Genomic DNA, 15,453 nt, shown 5'->3' with positions numbered 1-15,453 from the left:
AATGTAATATTTTACCTCTGAAATTCTTTACCTATTGAAGTTTTTCTACGGAGTACGTAATATGTACGGAGTACTCCATACAGAGGAGTTTGTTAACCAACCTAGTTAATTACCCTCAGACAGCAACAACAGGGCACCATTGCCAGCGGCCTGCTCGACTGCATCTAACAACTCACACTAAAGAGTGGTCCCACAGTCACATTGCATCATGTAGTACATATGAGCTGTGTGTCCCTGGTCGTGAGGCCACTCATTTGGTCAAGCTGTCCTTTAGCAGAAAGGCTGCGTTCCATATTGTGCTTGGTATTCTGCTGCGGCCTTTTTTATTACATCATCCTTGATAGCAACATCAAACCCGTTTCTGTTCAATGACTGAATGGTATTTTGCTTTAAGGGGGCCCCGTTTCGATCTATCAGGAATTTCAGAATCACAACGATGTCATTCATATCGCTGACCACCTTTGGATGATTTGGCGTTGTAGAAAGGCGTCGGAGTTTGGTTTCTAGGCCCCATTCCAGCGGTGCTGCCAACACCCTTAAATGTGGTCCATCCCAGAGGACGATGTTCTGCTTCGTTGCATCTTGGAAAAGAGACTGACGAGCCTGTGGTGTAAGGAACATGGAGACATCCTCGTTGATCCATTTTCTTCCAAAGAGTAGATCCTCGCCTACTTGCTTCATGGTATTACGAATGGCAGTTGCAACGTCTTTATCAACAGCATGCTCCGGATCAATGATGACGTCAACATCTTCTGTGGAACTCCGATTCTGAAAATATGCCACCGCGGGATAGCCACCTGGGGATATCATGGTGATCGGCGAGAATGCATAGATCATTGGCTCTTGCCCCATTGCGGCATCAAGTGCGGCAAGTCCTAAGTTATCCAGTTAGATAACCGTTCAATAAGCGTCGCAAACCTTTTACTCGCCCTGGTTCAGCTTAGCCTTATCAAGCAGTATCCTTTGGGGCTCAGCCATTGTTCATCTTCCAGTCGAGAGACCGCGCTTTGAAAATTCAAAAAAAGTATTTAATGCTCCGCACGGCTTGAGGGGGGAGGATTGAGATTTCAAAAATATGTGCTATCCGTGCGGGGCATATCTCTAGGTATTTATGCATTTGCTGGCATACCCAGCTCGTATCTCTGCATTCGAATGAAGACGGGACGGGGCCCAGCAAGTGGCCTGTGGAGGGTGGACAAAACGTTACATTGGACATCTTTCTCTGGTAACCGCCGGTGATAGGAGAGCCCCCCTTCCCATCAACAAGAAGGCTGAAGTTCAAGAAAGGCCATTACTAGTAATATGATTAATACGTTAGCATTCCGTGGGTATGAGGAGCAGCTGTCAGAGGGAATAGCGGCGTCTAATCCAACGGGCTTCTGTTTTGGTGTAAAACCCAAGGATCTGAGGCACACGGTAACTCGGGACTCCGTACTCCTTAAAATACCGGGATTCTCCATCCACCGGTAACCAGCAAAATTCGTGATTGACCGGTTAAATATAAAATGACACACCAAAATAGTACATACGAATTATCCAAAATTATCTGCTAGCAACAATAGGGTTGAACCGATAAGTGTGCTGTACGGAGTACTTACTTTCGTATGTATACACTCCGTAGCACCCGGCGCCTAAGAACATGTCTCGACGGATAAATTACAATCCCAGGCGATGTGCAGGCCGTGGAATCGTACTCAAAAATCATCGATAGGAGGACCTCCACTCTTCTCGTCCCATACATCCCTTCACATGTAATACAAAGGAAGGTGTATCCAGCTCAAGATCAGACGATAGAAACGCAAACTGACCGAGCGAGGCAAGAGACTTGGCCATCCGATGCCCGGGCTTTGTTTACGGGCCAATATAAAACCGGGGGAAAAGCTGTTGCCACAAAGGAGCGAAGAAAAGAAAATGAGCTCAGGGGTCATGTTGAGAATCGTTTCATTTGCAAATCTGAACTCCGTAATCGCCACTTAGCTGCCCTGTATTCCGCCCACAGTTGGAAAAAAATCTTGAAAACAAATGACATATTGGAAGGAGCCCGTAGTTCACAATTATTAGCACTCAATTGGACGCATATGAAAACCCCAAACCAGGACGCCAACTAGGTAAAATCGAAGATCAATCGTTAGTAAGCCACCTTAGTACGCATATCCTATGTTCAGAAACCTGGTCAGCGCCCGTACTAATGGATATTCCTAGGGATGAAGCAAAGGGCTTACCGAAATTTTCCTCTCGATCTCTCGGACAGACCGGTCTAATTCCCCAGCGATCATTAATTTCTTATCGTTCGGCAATGTGAAATACGTCTCACAGAGGTCTCCATCAATGGTACCTTTCGCTGGTGCATAATAGCTTCGATAGATTAAATGGTCGCGGCCAGCAAGTGGTGGTGTTTGCGAAGTAAGCTGCATCTCAAGACTCTGGAAGAAATCCACGTCTTCACGACTAACAAACGGCACCAACATTCCAACAGTGCCTTGTAAGCCGGTCCAGACCAGGATGTCCCGTCCTCCAGCCACTAATTGCGTCTTCTGAATGCTTGTAGGAATATCTTGAGGGTAGAAGTGAACCATCAGGCTGAGCCTGTTTGGTGCACCTTGGAGATATTGCCGTTCGTGGATGAGATGTGCTCCAGAGCCATCTTCATCAGCCTCTTCAGATGCTTTCTGAGGGCATCTCAGGAGCCAGAGGTTTCCAAACTTATCTCCACCTGCGACGGTCTCGTAATCGACCATCGCTGTACACGTTGTCCAACGGGCTATTACGTCGTCGGCAAATGGGATAAGGCGGTTTTCCTGATATTTGTAGACCACGTACGTGACGCTTTCTTGAACGTCGCTCACGATGATGCGACTACCTTGTGTTTGAAGTCCAACAATCAATCGTGGGACAACTTCAGCTTGGCACTTGCGGAGTAGCTGCTTCATACCCAGATCATAGATCCGTAAATTGCGACCGATGCCGGCGAGGAGACGTCCCTGGAAGGCCAAGAGTGCGTGCGGTGGGGATTCAACTTTGGTTTTGTGAATGAACTCGAGCTCTTTGCCATCTTCCTGGAATCTATAGATATGGATGAACCCGCACGACGAAGACGGAGGATACACCACCATATCTTTTCCAGTTCCAACCACCAAAAACGTTTCATCGTCTTGGCTGGAAAATGGGACCGCTGCCACACTAACGGCCGCTTCATTTTCTTCTAGTTCAATACGGGAAATAACTGCCTTACTGTTGATTGGATCAACAACTTGGATGCATGATGCCCAATGGCCGGTGCCGCGTGGATAGCCAAAATCTTCGGGTGGCAGTTCGGCCACCTCTCCATTAGCTGCTTTGGAATCCTGAAGGAGCTTGGCTTTCGTAGAAGGCGAGAGTATATTGTTGTCAGCCTCGATAACGTAGAAGAGAGGTTGTTCAGGATGGCGGACAAAATGGCGCGGGGTATAGGCGAGTGGAATTGTCTCTTGGAGGAGATTGTTGTCGAGCTTCTCAATAGAGAAAATCCTATTTGGGAAAATTAGCATGGTGAGGCATTGACAAAGGCAATAACCAAAAGAAATTGAAATATGGCTTTCAGTAGGAACAATTGGAAAAAATAAAAAGCGTAGTTCCGCAATGTCAAGTCGACTCGGATAGTTTGTTGTCATCATGAAGCACCACAAAGGAGTATGCATGGGGAACATGCGTCTTAACATACCTTAGATTCTGGCCTTGAATTCCCACCATTCCCTCAACGCATTGCTCGCTGCTAAAGTTCCAGCTCCATTCTAGTGGAACATAATCCAGGGGTGTGAGCATGAAATTCTTTGTCTGTAAATCAGAATATCCTAGCCATGGACGTGAACTTAACGCAAGGACAGCCCTCTGCTCTTTAACAGACACACTAAATAGCTTGACGGGCTTGAGGCCAAGAAAGCGTGTGCGCGTGTCTGAGAGCTCGCCAGTAACTTCGTCGAGCACTGTGCGAAGATAGATGCCCGAGTATAATCCAATATGAAGATAAAGCGTCGAACCGCCCGACGTGGAGTCAACCATTGACATTATTGACAAAGCGGATGGTGCAGACGTCAGAGCCTGGACCGATTTATTTTCTAAAGTTGAATCGGGATCTAAACTCAAAATGCGAACTGTGGAATCATCACATCCCACGGCAAGGAACGAACTTCTCACGCGACCAGGAGGGACCTCTCCGAGACTAAGGCACGTAACAGTTCCTGACATCTCACGCTTTTCATCGTATTCTGCTAAAGAACCATCGGTATCCATCTCGAAGTAGACAATTTCGCCAGAACTTAGAGCCACGGCAACCTGTCTTTCATTTGTAGCTGCAGCCACAATCGATCGATGCTGTGGCGCGGGCCATTCATTCACCCTACGGTCGGCGTGGATGTGTCGGATGCCTTTTGGATGAACTTGAATGAGCGAATCTTCACCAAGTTGCTGCACAGCAAGCGTTGGCGCAGAGGAGAGGAAGCCGGTGTCCGTCACCTCTTCCACCGTTTCGCCAATACTCAAAACCAACGTTCCATTGGAGAAAGATAGAATGATATATGCATCATATTGGTCGTTGCGAGTGAGTTTTGTCGTCCAAACAGCGGAGGGAACACTGGGTAACTCGGATTCGACAATTTCCGACACTTCTAAGCCGTGTTTCAAGGTCCTAAAAGTGCTCCGTGCACCTGTCCCGCTCAGTGTATAGAATTGAGGGGCATCGTCTTCTGTAAGGTTTGTGATTTTGCAACTCATCAGAGGATTAAGTGAGTTGATACTCTCCACTAAATTCAGGTTTTCCGCTGGCCGTGGACGGAAATATACTGGAGCGAGTGGCTCTGACGGATCTGCCGAAAAATCATCACTTGAGAATTCTGTTTCTTCATCATCGTCACCGAGCTTCTCGAATTGGTAGAAATGATGATTACCGGTTTCGCTGGCCACGAAAAGGAAACCGTTTTTGAGGATACAAAGACTTGATGCGACGGGCACGGTGTCGAAGTATTTGAGCTTCAACCGCTGTACTTCGCCTGTTAATTGCCCATTTTCATCTTCCACCATGTCCATTGTAACTTTGAACAAATCTCCATCCTCTGTCTGTAAAAGACAAAAAAATGCCCTCCGCATTTTATGAACCACACCCGCCGTGATATACCGCTTCCTTTCAGGATTTTCGGTGGGACCACTCCGACGTGGAATCGGCACTCTGAAGGCGTCTTGATTGGAGTGACGATATGTGATGTTACCTTCGCCACAAACAAGAACTCCACTTGGGCCGTCTGCTCCGCCAGGTACCTGGAAGAGCATTGCTGCAGAACGATCGACAGGGTCCGCCCATCTTCGAACAACATGATTTAAACCGAGATCAAGCTCGTAATAAACAAGAAGCTTTTCAGCTTCTTGGTAAGCTGCTCCCGTCGGATCTTGGTCAGATTCTGTATAATCCACCTCTAGTGCTGCAAATATGGGGTTCTCGTAGCCCACATCGAGGGCGGTTAGCGCGAAGACTAGGGTCTGAGGTCGATGCGCTTCGAGGGGAGAAGATATTGTGAGCTCGGCTTGAGCATTTCGGTTAAGAACATATACCAATTTGTTCTTTTCCACCGATGCTATCAAGCACGCTCGGCCTTTCGGATCCACAGCGAGATATTGGCCTGGAACAACTCGTCGAATGCCAGATTTACCAAAGGTCTCTAGGTGAATTCGATTGAAGCGATTCTGGGATGGGACATACTCGACGATTGCGATCCGACCAGAGTCAGAGCCGATGATAATATAGTCTAGCGATACAAGTACTTAGCATCACTCATCAAAGGTACTAAGCAAGGATACAGCGTGCCAGTCCTTTTCGCAGGGGAAGGTAATTTGCGCGGGACGAAGAGGACGTCATGCTGCTCCCAAAGCTTTGAAGAATCACTATATTGGTCTTTTTGACAGTTGTATTGGGTGCAAACATACCTTTACTGCTGCCCGCAAGCCTAAACGCCGCCAAAGATCTGATTATCCCAAAGACATCCTGGGAGTAGAGAGTCCGAATCTTGCCCTGGTGCGAATCTGGTTCGTGGATTGACAGCTTAGAGCCGGATGCAATCACGATCTGTTGCTCCTTAACACCCGAAAATTGGCCAATTATTGCTTGAGTAATTGCTGTTGGTGGCTGGATGGTAAGAGAGTACATAAACATGGACGAAGTGGTCGCCATGGCTGCTGGGTAGGGGCAAGCAGCAGTGCACTACCTGCTCATAAAATTTGCCACAATCTCATAGGGAAGACTCGTCTCATTGCACAATAGAAGAGCAACAAGGCAAGCCTGTACAATTAGATCAAGTGAGGTTGGGAGCCGAAAATTGAGACAAGTGAGTACGGATGTGAAATTTTCGTTGTGGTTTGAGGTTGGGAGTTCTTTTGACTTCGATGCGCGTCCAGCACCTCTGGGCCCCCGTAGCCACCTTTGAGTGAGATCACCTCACCTACTCGTCTCAACCGGTCATTTTGGATAATCTGCATTGCTCCATTGATATGCTGCTCTCCTGTGCTCTGTTATAGGAGGCTGTGCATTCTAACACTGTCTCTCACCTAATTGTTAAATCATCAGTCTTTGTGAACAAGCACAAGCATCTGCCATTTCCCTTCCCCGCGTGGGACTTCCACGGTCTTCGGCATCTCTAAGCGTAGCGATGGCGGACAACGGCGAGGTTGGAGAAGAGTCGCCGATTACCTTCCTTGTGAAAACCTCAAGTGATGCAAAATATTCTCTTACTCTAGCCCCGTCGACAAAGATTGGGGATCTGAAAGTCAAGCTCTCAGAGCCACAATACGCCGATGTCCCTCCTGCGCGCCAACGTCTTATTTACTCTGGCCGGGTCCTGAAGGATCACGATACACTTGCAACGTATAATGTCAAAGATGGCCATACAATTCATTTGGTGAAAAGCGCTGCCAGTAATCAACCCCCGCAGCAAAGCTCGCAAAGCTCCAGCGCGACAACTGCTGGCCGCTCGGCACCCCAAGCACCGCCACCCGGAGTTCCAACCAATATCGCAGCCGGCACGGGAAACAACCCCCTGGCCGGGTTAACCGGAGCAAGATTCGCTGGCTACAATATGCAACTTCCAGGAGCATCCTTTTTTGGGCCTGACGGAGGAGTAAGTTCTTAAGCATCCTGCCAAATACTGATTAATTCTAACCACCACAACTAGATGGGCCCACCTCCTAGTACCGAGCAATTGATAAATATGCTTGACAATCCCCAATTCCAATCCATGATGAACGAAGCTCTCCAGAACCCTCAGCTCTTAGATATGATGATCCAGCAAAACCCGATGTTGCGCGATATGGGGCCCGGTGTTCGACAAATGATGCAATCGCCCGCATTCCGTAGGATGTTAACGGACCCTAATATGCTCCGTCAGATGGCTCAGATGCAATCGCAGTTTGGTTTAAGTCCGTTTGGAGGCGGAAGCGGGGAGAATGCGGCCTTTCCCGCTCCTGGAGTCACAAACACGACGTCAGATGAGCATCGCCAGCAAGAGAATACACAGACGGGCAATACTGGAGATAATGCCGGAAACGCCCCAAATCCTTTTACTCTTTTTGGCCTTCCTCCTCCTCCACAGGGTGCAGCGGGAAACCCTTTCGGGGCACTTTTTGGCAACGCAGCGTTTGGGGGTGCGCCAACGGGCAATGGCCCTGCTCCTACAGGTACGCAAGAGAATCAACCTCGAGAGGGCGCTTCGACGGGCACCACTGCACCTTCGTCAACCGCCGAAGGTACCCAGCCAGGCCAGAATCAACAAAATCCTTTTGCGGCCTTGTTTAACCCGGCGCTACTTGCATCACCGCCTGCCGGGCAGACCACGAGCCAGCAACGTCAGAACCCATATGCGGCCCTTGCGAATAACCCATTTTTACAAGACCCAACCCTGTTCAACCAGCTAATGCAGGCTGTTGGAGGTGGTCAAAATGCCTCGAATGCTGAAGCCGGTGCCAGCCCATTTGCGGCGCTCTTCCCTGGGCTGATGGGCCAGGGCAGCCCAACTCCACAAGATAACCGCCCACCAGAGGAAAGATATGCCGAGCAACTTCGGCAATTAAATGAAATGGGATTTTATGAGTTTGAAAGGAACATTGAGGCACTCAGAAGAACAGGCGGAAGTGTCCAAGGAGCGGTTGAATATCTCCTGAACAATACATAAGCGACCATTGTTCCTTTGTCCTTTTTTTTCTTTTTCCCCCTCGAATTTGTGTATCAGAAGGAAGTGGTAGTATGATCTTGGTTTTGTTGCATTTTTGCCATGTCCTTTTACGAGTTATGTCTTCATCTTATGCTTGCAACCAAGTGTCCCCTGCTGCAGCACACCCTCCAGCTGTTCCCTTGTGTATTATCAGCATGCTCTTGTCGTCCTCCAGCTATCTTCTCTGTTTGCTCCCTCCACATGTCGAAGTTTATCAGCCTCAAAATCTAAGTTACGCTGTCACGACCGTAATTGGCAGCGACTCCAGCCAATCACAGTACTCTTAAGTTACTAGTGTAATATTTTGCCACTTATGATTCGCTCAACGGGCTGGAGACGGTTTCCGACGAATCAACGCTGGTAAATGGGCGCATCCATGGCTGCGTCTCAACTCTTGTCGCCAACTCCCCAATTACGCTTGTATAACTTATTAATTACTGCTTCATACACCTTCACCCTCATCATCCCTGAGAGCGGCCGTCCCTCCATGCTGGTCTGCAGTCTGTGAACCCTGTATTCAGTACCGCCGTGTAACCCACGTCACCGTCCCTCGGCCTCCCGCGTCGGCAGATATTTGGCAATGGTATCTTGCATCTTGCCATCGGGTTGATGCGTTGACACCACCGTTGATCATCCTCCCTTTTTCTCTATCGTTTTACCCCGGACTTCCGGCGTTTTGTCGCCGATTACACTCGCTCAATTCTTGCTCGCTCTCGCCCAAACACCTGATCGTTTCCCTTACTGTCCAATCTTCCGTCTTCCTGTACTTGTGTCGAACATCTAGATTGCGTTACTCCAGCATATATCTCAGCGGCCTCAACCGCCCACGGGCCGAATTTCTGAACTTCGTTCCGCCCCGGCACCCACCAAAAAAAACCTATCGAAATGGCACTCGATATTCGCGTATGGCCCATGCTGGCTGCATTCGTGTTTCTCCTGTCCACTGCTCGAGCTTTCTATATTCCTGGTATGTGAGAAGGGCCAGATTCATACTGCGAAGTACCCATTGGAAGTTCCGCACCCTGGCACACGAGACGGGAATGGCTGACTGGGCGATATCCTCAAAGGTTATTCAATACGGAGCTACCGCGATAACGAGAGAATTCCCGTCCTCGTGAACAAGATCTTTTCGGATCACTCCCCATTCCAGTATGCGTATTTCGATCTCCCGTTTGTCTGTCCCCCGAGTGGCAAAACACACGCCAGCTCCCCCTTTGCCAGCGGCCACAGTATCTCTCTCAATCTCGGCGAGGTTCTGCGTGGCGATCGCATCAGGAATTCCGATTTTGAAGTGATCATGGGGAAAGACGTCGCTTGCCAGTTCCTATGTCAGCGCAAGGTCGACCGCAAGGACGTCAAACGCGCAAAGAATCTTATTTCAGACGGCTATATGGTGGAATGGATCATGGACAATCTACCCGGTGCAACGAGTTTTGTTTCGGTCGATAGATCGAAGAGATATTATTCCTCTGGTTTCAAGCTTGGGTACAAGGATTTCTCCCCCGCTAGCCGTTCGCCCCGGTACTTTATCCACAACCATTTCACTTTTGTGATCCGCTGGCGGAGCGCACCAGGAAAGGCGGGCGCGCATGGTGGGAAAGTCGTTGTCGGATTCGAAGTTTACCCTAAAAGCATTGGCGATGTTCAGCGTTCCGCCAACGGATGCCCAAAAGAGGTTCACGTAAAGCAAGAACGTCTGGAACTGTATATCGCTCCGAACAATACCCGGTTGGCAGAAAAATATCCAGGTTCGTCATACTTGCCCGAAAACGACGACGATGTTGATGACGGTGCCTCCATCACGATCCCATATTCGTACTCCGTTTATTTCCGGAAGGATGAGAGCATCAGGTGGTCAAACCGATGGGATCTATATTTCTATAGCCATCAAGATGGAAAGATGACGCACTGGCTTGCGATCTTGAATTCATTAACGATCTCCGCGGTACTGGGTTTTGTTGTGCTTGTTATTTGGGGTCGAACTGCGGGAGAAGGCAGAGGACGTGGAGAAGGATCCCTGGAAGAAGGGAAACTAAAGCTATCTTCTCGTAATTCAAGGAGTGGGACTCGAACTCCTAGAACTCCCAAAACCCCACGCATAGACGAAAAGTCGTCTAGCGGTCTTCTTGAGCAAGGCGCCGACGATGACTTGGACCGTTTGTCCGATGACGAGGTAGAGGAAGTGGCCTCATGGAAACGCCTTCATGGCGATGTGTTCCGCGTGCCCGCGTACAGCGGGCTTTTGGCGCCTCTGGTGGGATCTGGAATGCAACTCCTCTTCATGGCAACCGGCCTCCTCGCTTTGAGCTGTATCGGAGTTTTGAATCCTAGCTTCAGAGGCGGGTTCGTGAGTGTCGGCATGGGTCTATTCGTATTCGCCGGCACATTCTCGGGTTACTTTTCAGGGAGACTATACAAGACATTCGGTGGCAGGAATTGGCAAAAAAATACGCTTGTAGTACGTCCCGATGAAATCATGCTGCTTGGTTTGGTAGTACTAACAAATGTATCCTAGACGGCATTGCTCTTCCCAGGCTTGATTTTCGCTTTGGTGTTTTTCCTTAATCTGTTTGTCTGGGCCCAGGCTTCAAGTACGGCAATCCCATTTAGCACGCTAGTTGGTCTTGTTGCCCTCTGGCTTCTCATCCAAGTTCCTTTGGTTTACGCCGGAAGCTGGTACGGATATGAGCGAACAACACCCTGGGAACACCCTACTCGCACAAATGCCATCCCGCGACAGATTCCGCCCCAGTCTTGGTATTTGAGGACGGTGCGAGGTACCCTTCTGACCGGGCTCCCACCGTTCGCCGTTCTCTTTGTGGAATTGCTCTTTGTCTTCCGGAACCTTATGCAGGATAAGAGTGGACACTACTACGTTTTCGGTTATTTGAGCGTGGTGTGCACAGTTTTGATCATCACTGTTAGCCAAGTCACGATCATAGCCACCTATTGCCAGCTAAGCGCCGAAAATCACCGGTGGTGGTGGCAGAGCTTCATTACCGGAGGAAGCAGCGCTCTTTGGATCTTCCTTTTGTGTATTTGGTACTATTTAACGAGACTCCATATACGAGGATTCGTCTCGAGCCTGCTCTTCTTCGGATATAGCTTCCTCGGCTGCACCGTTTATGGTTTGTTGACGGGAACCGTGGGATTTCTAACGGCGTACGCTTTTGTTCGACGGATATATAGGTACGTCAGCTAGTTCTCTCCTTTCAGCGCCTGTGTTAATACCTCATTCTCTTTATGTAGTTCTGTCAAAGCAGACTGATAACGAGTCCTGCATTTGACATTGGCTTCTCTACTGCAGTTCTCTTGGAGGAAGTTTCTTCCAGGCAGAATCTGCAAGTCTTCGCTTTTTGCGAACAGGTCATCAATTCCAATTCTTCCTAACCCTTTTTTACAGCTGAAACAACAAGTTACGAGCCACATTTTCATTTTTCGTTTCTCTCTGTTCTTTGAATTCGTTAGCCCGGCCTTTCCTCGTTCAAAAGCATTCTTGCATTCTGCGATTCCCCCCTGATTCCGGCTAATCCGCATGCCTCTCTCCATCCACGCTAACTATTATATTCTACCGTACATGCATATTAATCAGTTCAACTTTCTAAGTCTTGTATTCTCTTCTTTTTCATTCTCTTTTATCCAGCCACAACGAAGAAAACGAATATTCCAACACTTTTCGTACTTCCTTTTGTTGCATGCACCCATCTCTTTTTTGTTTTCGGGATTTGCGGGTGGAAGGCATTGTTACATGGGATTGGAGTAGTGTTCAGCTGGGCCATGGGCCTGCTTTGCCCGTGGTGTTGATATCTGCTTTATACTCCATCGTCTGATAAGCAGTACTTGGATCATGCATTCTGTATTAAAATCGAGCGAAGCATTGAAAATCCGGATCCATTTCGTCTGCCCAAGTTTCCAGTTTTGACGTCGAAGCGCAGGTCGTCAGTTTAAACATTGCATCGGGGTAATCCTCGTAAAGCCAATAACATAAGCATCATAATGATGATTTGAACTTCTAATCTCACCTCTCGGATCTGACGGACAGCGCCGCAATCATATAGATAGGCTACGTCTCCGCGAGAAATCCCAAACATACGTATAATGACACGAACTAGATGGAAACACGTAGCGGATAACCCTTCAATTCAAAGATAAGCAATATATATAAAGCAGATTTTCCAGGACGAAGCCCAAAACCTGGAGAATTCACATTCCGTAGCGCTAAAGCAATGATTTAGTGCACGATTACTTCCCTGTACTCCATAATAGAAACAAAAATAAGAAAGAAACAAAAATAGACGATACGGTACTCTCTCTATTGATAGCAAGATGTTGAGCATGACCAAAGTCAAGAGGGATGCAAATATAAGCCAGACTCCCGGGATAACGCCATCGCCGAGGTGGGAATCGTGCTGATACAAAACCAGGGTGGTAACGCCATTGTATGATATCGAAATCGCTTTTTAGAAAGATTCTCGTTGCTTCAAAAACAAAGGACCCCATGCCAAACTTCCTTTTGACCACGCAGCTCTTACTTTCATAGACGAAATGGTCGAGATGAAGGCGAAAATTTCAGACAAAAGTCAAACGCGTACAAGGCGTTGGGGTGAACAACTAGTTGTTGCAGGGTACTTGGAAGGTTAATATCGTCTCAGGGCGACACTATCCGACCTCCGGTGCTGCGGCTGCTGCAAATTCATTGTTGAGATTTCTGGCATGGGTCCCTCGATCCTCTTGCCTCCTATCTGTACCCATTCTGCCTTCGAACAATCGTCTCCACCACGCCGGTGGATCTAGCGGCCTATGTCCGCCGTGAAGAGGAGGATAAACATCCGAGAAGAAGTACCAAATATGGCCTACTATGACGCCACATATCTCGTCCTTAGGGATAGTACCGTGCACAATAAGACTGAACGCCATCAACACCCACGGAAGATATGGCGCAGTGAAAACAAGGACACCAAAGAAACTCAACCTTGTGTCTGGATTTCGACGTCCCCAGATGTAGACTAAACTTGAGGAGAGTGCGGGTCCCAAAAATGGGACAGAGAGGAAGGGGGACAGAGTAAGGAGGGCGATGGTAGCGTATAGAAGCATCCATGAGAAGTTCGCTGATGAATGGCCTGATGACTCTTCGAGAAGGCGGGAGTACCGCTGCTGAAAAAAGACGTGGAATAAGAGGTCCAGATTTAGTGGCCCGAAGTAAAGGAAATTCGAAATAAGGCGCCAGTACTAATCGGAAACCACGCAGTTAATTAACCACTTTGATAAATCGAGCAAAGGCGGGACATTCTCACCTGTGATTTCACGAACACAGCTCGGAAGCTATAGAAGAGCTGGAAAGGCGTCAAGATGTGGCATTGTACGAGAACCGATGTTGCTACTGTCGCAGTTGTCCACCATCTCGTACAAGGTGGCATTTCGTAAAACCATTGCTCCAGAGGAAATTGGCCTGGCTGCCCGGCATTCCCCCAAATCGCGGCCATGGCGGATATCCTAATACCTGGTTTGAGGGGCAAACACGTATGGCGGTGCGACACTTATAACTAAACACAGAGGACGAGGCAATTGGCGAAGCCAGCTCTGAAGATGGCATATGAAGACGGCAAGAAGCCCAAAGGCAAATGTGAAAGAATAGCAAGCTGTCCTTTGGCATTCAAATGCGATTCCGACTGAACACCGCATGGCGTAATGGCAGACTCTTGCTTACTAATTGGATATCGGTATAATATTTATCCGTTCTTACGGATTAAAAATGTCCCGTAGAAACACTTGTCCATATTTGTACTAGTGCAGTTACACGTGAATTTTCGCGTTAATTGGGAAAAGCCACTGTGCGGCCAATCAGAGGCAGCGCAGTGCAGAAAACGTCGCGTTCTTTCGCGATGGCTGGGGATCGCCAACCACCGCAATTCACGAGCCTGAAGCTTTTTTTTTCCTTTCAATTCCTTAAGAATATACTCCGTACCCATCCCCTCATTGACCTAGCACGGCGCAAGCTCCAGCTGACTAACATTAACCCCGAACCTCCCAATTCAGCAATTGCGCGAGTTCGCGATCCTTCCTTGTTTACTGCACATGCGCGAAGAAAACATTTGAGACGCGATTGTCCGATAAAACCCCCTGACCTGGCTACCTTTTAATATACGTCCACAAGATATCAGGTTAACCATACACAATGGCCCCGAGGGGTCGTGGGCGTAAAACCGTGCCCGGAGGGTCGACGGGAAGAACCAGTGGTCAGGCGGAAAGCTCAAAGGATGCAGCGCCCGCCTCTTCACCAGCAGCTGCACCAGAGGCTGGGACAGCGTCCTCGTCTCGGGGAGGAAAGTCAAGTCCAGCAGGACAGCGAGGAAGAGGAAGAGGAAGGGGGAGGGGTAGGGGAGGGGGAGGGGGAGGCCCTGGAAGAGCTGAGAAAGCCACATCTTCCAGACAATCGGACGTACAACGTACGTGACACCTTGCTGCGCTCTTTATTTCCCGGCGTGGACACCACCCCGGCCGGTTTAAATATTTCTAACCCAGTCTCTTTTTTCTAGCGGGTGATCCTCTCCCACCAACGCGAAGACACCGATATCATCCAGGAACAGTCGCCCTTAAAGAAATCCGACGATACCAACGCTCATGGGATCTACTTCTTCTCAAACTCCCCTTTGCACGCCTTGTTCGAGAGGTTGCTATGGAGATGCTACCATCCGAAGTCGGTGAAGAGCTTAGATGGCAATCGCAGGCAATCCAGGCTCTACAAGAGGCATCGGAGGCATTTCTAGTTCATCTTTTCGAGGATACGAATCTCTGCGCGATCCACGCTAAGAGAGTCACCATTATGCAGAAGGATATGCAACTTGCGAGACGAATTCGGGGTGCTTGGGGTGGCGTTGGTTAACTTGGAAAAGATGTTCAAAGATGAACTTGAAAAAGAGTTGGCCTTGCATTTTGGGATGGTCCCGTCCCATTGTCCTAATTTAGATTTTTCGTGGGGCTTAAACCGTTGCATTTTCTGTGTTTGTGCCGATATATTTTTTTTCCCCCATTGTTGCGTGCGCGTGTGCGTATGCGTATGCGTGTGTATTTGCACCCGTTTACCCATATACATGTTGCATGGTGTTTATTCGAGGTCGATGGACCCGAGGACGGCGAAAAGAATTGGCGTTTTGGGAATTGGCGGGCCTTTTGCATCTACTTGTTACTCTTCGGCACTGTCGTCTATGCTCGATGTATTAATGTG

At 48.6% G+C, this 15,453-nt stretch overlaps 6 protein-coding genes across 6 annotated transcripts; 3 read left to right on the top strand and 3 right to left on the bottom strand.

Annotated features, from left to right (window-relative positions):
* Positions 1 to 270: 270 nt before the first annotated feature.
* On the bottom strand, positions 271 to 1,388 carry CIMG_12534 (uncharacterized protein; the record flags this gene model as incomplete). The annotated part of the gene is made up of 2 exons (XM_004444682.1): positions 930 to 1,388; positions 271 to 875 (listed from the first exon to the last, which is right to left on the bottom strand). The coding sequence occupies exons 1-2, from the start codon at positions 976 to 978 to the stop codon at positions 271 to 273; spliced, it is 654 nt and encodes a 217-aa protein (XP_004444739.1). The 5' UTR covers positions 979 to 1,388.
* A 569-nt stretch (positions 1,389 to 1,957) lies between these two features.
* CIMG_10227 (pre-mRNA-splicing factor rse1) lies at positions 1,958 to 6,347 on the bottom strand. Its single transcript, XM_001239204.2, has 4 exons — positions 5,953 to 6,347; positions 3,701 to 5,774; positions 2,223 to 3,507; positions 1,958 to 2,155 (listed from the first exon to the last, which is right to left on the bottom strand). The coding sequence occupies exons 1-4, from the start codon at positions 6,194 to 6,196 to the stop codon at positions 2,129 to 2,131; spliced, it is 3,630 nt and encodes a 1,209-aa protein (XP_001239205.2). The 5' UTR covers positions 6,197 to 6,347; the 3' UTR covers positions 1,958 to 2,128.
* A 188-nt stretch (positions 6,348 to 6,535) lies between these two features.
* CIMG_10226 (deubiquitination-protection protein dph1) lies at positions 6,536 to 8,522 on the top strand. Its single transcript, XM_001239203.2, has 2 exons — positions 6,536 to 7,139; positions 7,194 to 8,522. The coding sequence occupies exons 1-2, from the start codon at positions 6,672 to 6,674 to the stop codon at positions 8,187 to 8,189; spliced, it is 1,464 nt and encodes a 487-aa protein (XP_001239204.1). The 5' UTR covers positions 6,536 to 6,671; the 3' UTR covers positions 8,190 to 8,522.
* Positions 8,523 to 8,706: 184 nt separating this feature from the next.
* Positions 8,707 to 11,961, top strand: CIMG_10225 (multispanning membrane protein). Its single transcript, XM_001239202.2, has 4 exons — positions 8,707 to 9,195; positions 9,296 to 10,686; positions 10,744 to 11,417; positions 11,478 to 11,961. Exons 1-4 carry the CDS (start codon positions 9,114 to 9,116, stop codon positions 11,494 to 11,496), a joined length of 2,166 nt encoding a protein of 721 aa, XP_001239203.2. The 5' UTR covers positions 8,707 to 9,113; the 3' UTR covers positions 11,497 to 11,961.
* A 390-nt stretch (positions 11,962 to 12,351) lies between these two features.
* Positions 12,352 to 13,833, bottom strand: CIMG_10224 (ER-associated proteolytic system protein Der1). The gene is made up of 2 exons (XM_001239201.2): positions 13,523 to 13,833; positions 12,352 to 13,457 (listed from the first exon to the last, which is right to left on the bottom strand). The coding sequence occupies exons 1-2, from the start codon at positions 13,709 to 13,711 to the stop codon at positions 12,888 to 12,890; spliced, it is 759 nt and encodes a 252-aa protein (XP_001239202.1). The 5' UTR covers positions 13,712 to 13,833; the 3' UTR covers positions 12,352 to 12,887.
* A 367-nt stretch (positions 13,834 to 14,200) lies between these two features.
* On the top strand, positions 14,201 to 15,161 carry CIMG_12533 (histone H3-like centromeric protein cse-4). The gene is made up of 2 exons (XM_004444677.1): positions 14,201 to 14,674; positions 14,765 to 15,161. Exons 1-2 carry the CDS (start codon positions 14,404 to 14,406, stop codon positions 15,109 to 15,111), a joined length of 618 nt encoding a protein of 205 aa, XP_004444734.1. The 5' UTR covers positions 14,201 to 14,403; the 3' UTR covers positions 15,112 to 15,161.
* Positions 15,162 to 15,453: the final 292 nt, after the last annotated feature.

Source organism: Coccidioides immitis (genome assembly GCF_000149335.2).
Source record: "Coccidioides immitis RS genomic scaffold supercont3.5, whole genome shotgun sequence".
Lineage (NCBI taxonomy): Eukaryota > Fungi > Ascomycota > Eurotiomycetes > Onygenales > Onygenaceae > Coccidioides > Coccidioides immitis.
Note: the sequence above shows the minus strand (reverse complement) of the source record. Positions and strands in the feature narration are given on the sequence as shown.

Bases quoted from the DNA above. Each gene is read 5' to 3' on its own strand.
- CIMG_10224 (XM_001239201.2), bottom strand. From the start codon at position 13,711: ATGGCCGCGATTTGGGGGAATGCCGGGCAGCCAGGCCAATTTCCTCTG. The intron at 13,458-13,522 runs GTGAGAATGTCC...GTTTCCGATTAG, and splicing joins CTGTGTTCGTGAAATCACAG to TACTGGCGCCTTATTTCGAA.
- CIMG_12533 (XM_004444677.1), top strand. From the start codon at position 14,404: ATGGCCCCGAGGGGTCGTGGGCGTAAAACCGTGCCCGGAGGGTCGACG. The intron at 14,675-14,764 runs GTACGTGACACC...TCTTTTTTCTAG, and splicing joins CAGACAATCGGACGTACAAC to CGGGTGATCCTCTCCCACCA.
- CIMG_10227 (XM_001239204.2), bottom strand. From the start codon at position 6,196: ATGGCGACCACTTCGTCCATGTTTATGTACTCTCTTACCATCCAGCCA. The intron at 5,775-5,952 runs GTATGTTTGCAC...TTGTATCGCTAG, and splicing joins GCTTGCGGGCAGCAGTAAAG to ACTATATTATCATCGGCTCT. The intron at 2,156-2,222 runs GTAAGCCCTTTG...TTCTGAACATAG, and splicing joins AGATCGAGAGGAAAATTTCG to GATATGCGTACTAAGGTGGC.
- CIMG_10225 (XM_001239202.2), top strand. From the start codon at position 9,114: ATGGCACTCGATATTCGCGTATGGCCCATGCTGGCTGCATTCGTGTTT. The intron at 9,196-9,295 runs GTATGTGAGAAG...ATATCCTCAAAG, and splicing joins TCGAGCTTTCTATATTCCTG to GTTATTCAATACGGAGCTAC. The intron at 10,687-10,743 runs GTACGTCCCGAT...AATGTATCCTAG, and splicing joins GGCAAAAAAATACGCTTGTA to ACGGCATTGCTCTTCCCAGG.
- CIMG_10226 (XM_001239203.2), top strand. From the start codon at position 6,672: ATGGCGGACAACGGCGAGGTTGGAGAAGAGTCGCCGATTACCTTCCTT. The intron at 7,140-7,193 runs GTAAGTTCTTAA...CACCACAACTAG, and splicing joins TTTTTGGGCCTGACGGAGGA to ATGGGCCCACCTCCTAGTAC.